General features: G+C 42.9%; 1 protein-coding gene across 15 annotated transcripts in view; it reads left to right on the top strand.

The window, feature by feature from the left end:
• TRIP13 (thyroid hormone receptor interactor 13) overlaps positions 1-7,500 on the top strand; it is a 168,326-nt gene that overhangs the window by 75,250 nt on the left and 85,576 nt on the right. For all 15 annotated transcript variants that reach the window (XR_015061344.1, XR_015061346.1, XR_015061341.1 and 12 more), the window contains one exon: positions 1,118-1,271. Coding sequence is in view for 10 of the 15 variants with exons in the window: in XM_085893719.1 (XP_085749845.1) it covers positions 1,118-1,271 (154 nt within the window). In the remaining 5 variants the exon portion in view is untranslated. The remainder of the gene's footprint in view (positions 1-1,117; positions 1,272-7,500) is intronic.

Here is a 7,500-nt window from a genome sequence, read left to right on the forward strand (position 1 = left end):
TTTTCCTTTCATGGCTGCTCATTGCTGTGAATGAAACGCATTTTCCGATTGTTGAACTGGGTTTTACTCTACGAATTCTGGGCTCCCGCAACCCCACTTTCTGTTTCTCTGCTACCAATTTTTCACAAATATGACTTCTTCCCCCCCCTTCATTTCTGATGGTTTGAGCCCACAATTCCTGTTACACCTCTCGCCAGTTCAATGTAGTCACCATGATTAGCCCTGCCTCGTCAAGGTGACTACACTGTTTTTTCAGGACTTGTTCTGCCTCTATAATTGCTTGTGTGTTGATTAAATATATAAACTGAACAGTGATGAACATGGCAATCATCTGGGCTAAATGAGACGGGATCTCTGTAACTGCTGAATATTTTGGCCTATCTGCTCCAATCCTGTTTTTATTTACTTCTACTCTACTCACCCTGGATTTCATCCAATGTGGTTGTCTGATTAAAATCTAGTTTTTTGCTAATCTTACTATTTTAATGGTCACGTTTTTATGTTTTCACCACATCCCTATTCTTGCCATTGTATTCGTTGTCCTCATTACCTCTGACACTGAAGGTGGATGGAGTTATGTTTTCACCCTTCCCGTCTGTTTGTGAGCTGGATATCTCAAAACGTGATGGATGGATTCGGACGAAACTTGGTGGACAGGTTGGGTTTGTGATTGTACAAATTGCTTCGATTTTGGTGAAGATCCAGATCTGGATTATGATTTGTCTTTTAAGTGATTCTTTATAATTGAGATAGATTCAAAACTATACATAGCACAATATCTCAAAAAGTTGTGGACAGATTGGGACGAAACATGGTGGATGAGTTGAGCAGGTTATAAGAACAAGCCAATTATATTTTGGCAAAGGTACAGATGCAGATCCAGCCTATCAGTGGGCTACAAAAGGTAAACTGTTCAGCCTGGTGGAGGTATGCATTCTACCAAGTGCTGTTCTCGTTTGATTTGTGATCACCAAAGGCTGGGAAGTCACTCATTTTATTTTTATTGATAATTTATAAATCTTATTGTTGATGCTGCATTATAACAAATGTATTCCAATTAAGGAAAAAAATCATGAATAAAGTGTGTGATGCAGATTAATATTTCTTTTTCTTATAGGCATTCTAATGTCATCATCCTGACGACATCCAATGTAACAGGAAAGATTGACATGGCATTCGTTGATCGTGCTGATATCAAGCAGTACATTGGCCCACCCTCTGCTGCTGCGATCTTCAAGATATATTTCTCGGGCTTGGAGGAGCTCATGAAGGTATTTTGTATGATAAATGTAGGGAGGGAAAGGAGGTCAATTTGTAATTGAGCTTGAATTGCAATTATTCAGGATAAATGAGAGATTTCTCTTTGAATTACAAAACTCAACATTTTAATGCTGTTTTGAATATCAACGGCCATTCCTTTTATTGACATTGATTGGAAAACAAGGCTTTGAAAGTTGTTGTTTTTTTTGTTTGTTTGTTTTTTGCTCACCTGGACTTTAGTCTGGTGAGCTTATGTGAGTCAGTCAGTCAGTCCGTAAACAATTCAGTCATTATCGCTGAACCAAACATATATTTGATGAAACTTCGCCACAAGCTTAATATCTGTTGCCTGACGTAGATGCATTGATCGCATCAAAATCTGCTCTCATTAAAGGGGTCTATGGGGGGGGGGGTTGACCACCCAACACAGGTATTTGCTCTCTTCTCTGCAACTACACATCCAATTTTGATGAAACTTGACCAAACCTTCATCACCTGTGATGTACCAAAGTATACAGACTGTATCAAAATCTGCACTCATTAAAGAGGTCTATGGGAGGGTGGGGGGGATTTGACCCCCCCTCCCACCCCAAAATAGGTATTTACTCTCTTCTCTAAAACTACACCCAAAAATTTCAATGAAACTTGACCACAACCTTCATCACCCGTGATGTATCAAAGTTTGTTCATGGCATTAATAAAAATCATGGTCGAAGGAGGTCTGCGGGGGGTTTGAGTGACTGTTGCTCCTGATTCAGGTGAGCTTCAGGACATGCGGTCCTATATTTTTTCTAATATTTCCAAGGCTCATCATGAAGTTGTACATTTTGGTACGGATGGCAAGAAATTAGAGCTTTCGTAACGGATGATACATTAAACACAAGAATGTTCAGACAATTTGACATAGAACAGAGGTTTGAATGGGATGCACGCATGAAGTTTAAAAAGAGATGGTGGTTGTAAAATGATTCATGTATTTCAGAGAAACGTTATTTTTTTGTTGTTGTTGCTCTCTGCTTGAACATGTGAATGATCTGTTCCATATATCTAATTTTCCTCCTTGAAGTTATCTGCTCTCCAACAATTATTCAAAATCCCCCATGCCAAAATAGCGTCCCTTTATGATTGTTATTCTCTGCAAACGACTGCAATTAGAACTGTAATCACTTCAGTTACCATACTGCAGTACACCAACTCTAGGACAGCAAGAGCTGTATACCAAGAGCTTGACAGAATAGAGATCGACAAGGAAGGCTCATTGCGATTCCGAAGAGGAGGTCAAATAAATTTGGATGGAGAACGAGTCATCATCAATGCTCAAGACCAAGAGCATTCCACTTATGCCTTGAAAAAAATGATGGGATTGAGCCAATTGGACAAATGCTGGTTTTGTGGGGTAGAAACAGAAAGTACCAGTCACCTTCTATCAGGATATACAAAACTCAGTCGGAAGAGCTGTCCACAAAAAGACATGGCAGCATCTGTGGAGTAATCCACTGGCACATTTGTAAACATTTCAACATCCCGGTTCTCAAACAATCATGGAAGCACAAACCAAATCCGATCCTCTTGAAAATGAGCATGTCGTGCTCACGCATGATCAAATGTTCCCATCAAGTGTGGATATTGCAAATAAAGCATTGTGTCCTGACATAGTGTTCAAACACAAAAAGGAAAAGTCAGCATTGTTGATCGAGGTTTCAATTCCCAATGATTTTGAACGAAATGCTACAGAAATCAGAAAAATGACCAAATACCAGGATCTGTGTTGGGAGCAGTGGTTTGGAAATTTTTTGGTGCACCTGCCATTCTGCATGTATGGTGTATTTGAATTCTGATCAACCACATGGACCATGCACCATTTCGCTCAACACAATGTCCAGTAACCTTTGTGCTTGGTCAAGCTGTGGGCTAGGTGGGAATTGTTGTGGATCAACTGGCAACTCTGCACAGACAGCTTCATCAACTGTGTCTGCTGTGCGAATGCGATCATCTTCATGGAGGATGAGCATAATATGTGAGTGGGGAAGGCCCCTTTTCTGGAACTCAATGACATATCCATTCCATTGTTCTGCCAAAGGTGGCCCTCCTCATCAGCTCATCCAGCAAAGTATTATTTTTCATGTGGAAAACTCTGCTCACAATGTCTGGCTGATCGAAAGAGTTTTGTCCTGGGAGAGGAGTGCTTCTCGAATTTCTGGCCATTTGGGGTTGCATGTAAATGTTATGAAAAGATCTCGCTTGTACTCTTGTATGATGGCCACAGTCTTGGAAGTGCATGTGGAAGTCCCGTGGGCTGCCAATGAATGTGGTTGGCAGAATCGCACGTCTCCCTGCAGACACGTCACCATCATCTCCTGCTACATTATGTGCTGCCACTGCAGATTATTGTAGACATCTGCACGCAGCTGTCTTTGCCCCTCGGGGCTCTCCACCCATCTTAGTCGCTGGTGCTCCACCTTAGAAAAACTCATGCAGCAGTATTCTTGAAAAAGCTACTGACCATGCAGTCAGGTGTTTGATGGATTTAGGCAGTACTGTATGTGGAAGGAATATAAATCTGTTGGTGAGGTGTTTTGTAAGTCAAGATGCCAGCCATCAGTGCCATGGGGAAACAGTAGCACAAAGTGTCGTGCATCATGAGCATGATTGGTGTCGTGAATTTTCTGCAGACCACCACCATGCAGGTGCAGCACTACATCCTTATTGTCAGCCTCCTCATCTTCCACCAGTACCAATGCTTCATTAAAGCTAGGGCTGCGCAACATGGGTGCTACCCAGGTGGCCTTTGGTTGGCATAAATAATCAGTTTTGCATGGGCATTGTCAGCTGCTGGCAAGTCACAGGCCATGTTTAAGTCTTTGACATGTGGGTTGCAGTGACGTAGCTCCTACCTTAGTGCCCTGAGTAGAGCTGCTTGCCAGGTATGTTGAGCTGCAGATGTTATCGAGCCTCATCCTCTCCTCATTATCATGCTGTGGGTCATGAACATATATTTATGCAAATTAAAAGTTGTTCTCCAGGAGTGGCTTGCAGTGGTCCAATTTCCCCTGGATCACCACAGATGGAGTGTATACACCTCTGGGTGTGGGGGGGGGGTGTTATATTGGTGCCATTTTCAGGAAAGGTATGTAAGAAGCATTTTTGTGGAAAAGCTGGTAAACAACTTTTTCTAAACAGATTTTTGCACTGAAAACAAATCTTTTGTTTTCCAGGCTTGTTTTTGACTTTCCATCAAAAAAACTATGTCAGTAGGTCAAAGGTCATTTGAATTTCACTTTCACTCAAGAAGGGTTTCTTTATCACAAGCAGATGCAACCTGTCGCTTCACTGATGGAAGTATTAAGGGTAAGAAGGAGGGAAGGAGGGGAGGGAGAGAGGAGGGAAGGAAGGGAGGGAGAGAGGGGAGGAAAGGGGGTTGAGGGAGAGAGGAAGCGAGGAGGGAAGGAAGCAAGGAGGGTGAGGGGATGGAGAGGAGGTGAGGGGACGGAGAGGAGGTGAGGGGACGGAGAGGAGGGTAAGGGGAGGTGGAGGAGGGAAAGGGGTGTGAGGCGAGGGAGAGAGGAGGGAAGGAAGGGAGGGAGAGAGGGGAGGAAAGGGAGGGAGGGAGAGAGGAAGCAAGGAGGAGAGGAGGGAAGGAAGCAAGGAGGGTGAGGGGATGGAGAGGAGGTGAGGGGATGGAGAAGAGGGTAAGGCGAGGTGGAGGAGGGTAGGGGTGAGGGGCGGGAAAGGGGTGTGAGGCAAGAGAGAGGAAGGTAGGGGGAGAAACGCGGAGGGGGAGGGGGAGTGGGGAGGGGTGCGGGAGTGATGAAGGAAAGGGGAGCAGGGGGGTGGGGGAGTGAGGAAGGAAGGGAGAGCAAGGAGGGGTGTGGAAAGGGGAGGGCAAGGTAAGGCAGTGTGAGGGGAGTGCAAGGTAAGGTAATGTGAGAAAAGGTCAAGGTAAGGTGGCGTGAGGGGAGCGCAAGGTTAGGCAGTGTGAGGAGAGGGTCCACCCAGACATAATCACCACCGGGACGACAGGTATACATTTTAGCAGTCAGAACTGCTGTTAAGTTCAATTCTGGAGCTTAAATTTTGTAATTTAGCATAGTTTAAGAGATTATCGAGGTTATGGCATGTGCGGAAATGAAATAAAGCCACGAAAGCTGGCGTCTCCGAGCGTTTACAACCATTGCAATGTACCCAGAAATTCGTAGCTATGATGAACAGGCATTCGATATAATATGAGTGAGGAAAGTGGAAAAAAACATGTCATTGAGAAATTGTTGCGGCCTGTTCCAAGTCAAGGAATAGTTGAGCAGGCCAAAAAACATGGTGGCTTCAGACCCCAGCGAGGCAACTCAGGATATGTCTTCAGAACCCATAGCGAGCGGGGTGACCGAGGAACTCAAACACCCAATTTTCACCCCTGCGCTTCCTTGGAGTTCCCTTAGTATGCATGCAAAGCGGACACACACACACACACACACACACACACACACACACACACACACACACACACACACACACACACACACACACACACACACACACACACACTTATTAGTATAGATTTGCTATCTAACTGCAAATTTTGAAAATTAATTATTTACAATTAAACAAGTACTGGTGCAAGGAAGATCTAAAATAAATGGAAAATGTGAAGAAGTATTTGAAGAAAAATGCAGATATCTCCGTAATGGTTTCTTTTACTGAATATTGTTAAGTGTCCACTCTTCTTTTCAATACTCTCAAGAAAACAAGCACTTTGAAGAATGACTGCCTATTTAGCATATGTGGATATATTATTCACTATTCTGATAATTTTAGAATGGTCAGTTGCATACATAAAGGTCAACAAAAGTCAAGGTCAAAGGTCAAAACTTGGTTTGAATCGTGTTCTTGTGCAGTTTTGCAAAATATGACTCCATGGTGGAAAGGCAGGTAAACAACCTTTTCTGCTGTGCTTGGATCTGTCAAACACGAGTACCTTGTTTACAAAGCTCAATTTTGACTTTTAAGGTCATAAATGTAGGTCAGTACGACAGGTTGTATCATGCAACACATGGCTAGTGATGCTGGAAAAATGTATGTATAGAATAGGTGGAGAATTGTGGGATTCCTGTTCATCAGAGTCCTTTTTGAGGAGTGACTGGTCACCTTGGAGCAGACGGAGAAACATACAAACTTTATGAAACACAATAGTTCTTTATAACATTCCCAAACCTGTGCCAGTTCCAAAACATGACCTTCATCTACACATTGTCATAATTCTTACCCAATCCATTACCATTGCTGAATCCACAGTTTTATTCTCAACCTTTTCTTTCAGTATCTTTCAGAAACTTTTTCAGACAGTTTGAGTGGAAGCATCCTTCAGCTGCAATGATATCATTCACAGCCACGACATGAAGACATATTTGCTCAACATAATTTCCAGCTCATAGAATTTTGTCACTCATATTCATAGTGCTAACATTATAAGTTGTTTGTTTTATTCTTGTGTCCTGGCAAAACATGCAAAGTTTCTAATCCATGGGTTTCTAACGGCTGCGTAATCCTGATCTAGATGGTGGAAGATTGGCCGCATGAAGGGAGGATGAAGTGCTCGGACATGATGTCTCATCACATTTCTGTAGTCTTCGAATTTGCTCTTTTACCTGTGTAAACAGCTCCGAAAGCATGATTTATACCACACAAGTTTTGGTGTCGTGCTGGATGAAGCTCTAAAATTGATGTTAACCTGTCTACAGTATCTCTGTTTATAATCTGGTAACTTTTGCCTTGCGGCGTTTGCTGTTTTCATCGAAACCAGTCCTCTTGATGTTGCCGCAAATGTAACATCACCTTTTGACCCATACGATTCTTGGCAAATGATACAAATATCAAGGTATGTAGAGACTGGCTGCTTAAATCACTATGGGGTGGTATGTGGAGTAACCTGCAAAAATAGAGGGTGCTTCAGCACAAGGAAGAGGTTGCTTATGTATCTGAGGAACAAGAGTGGACTCTAGATGCTGCCTTGGTGCACTCTTGGGTTAATTTGATAGCAACTTGTTGACTGAACGAGTGTATGGTTAGCCATTTGTGAAGGCTGCCTTCCATGTTGCAGTTGGTGAACTTGACAAGCAGAACCGGATGCCACAATGTTGATAACCAAATATATATCCAGGCAGACACATTGAGCTCCTTTTTAAGAATTCAGGCCTTTAATCATTGCTGAGAGAGAAGCAACAGCATGTTGATAGTTGAGTGACTTCG

This window comes from Eptatretus burgeri, chromosome 8, assembly GCF_056783735.1.
Source record: "Eptatretus burgeri isolate ZD-2024b chromosome 8, Ebu_testis_v1, whole genome shotgun sequence".
Classification (NCBI taxonomy): domain Eukaryota; kingdom Metazoa; phylum Chordata; class Myxini; order Myxiniformes; family Myxinidae; genus Eptatretus; species Eptatretus burgeri.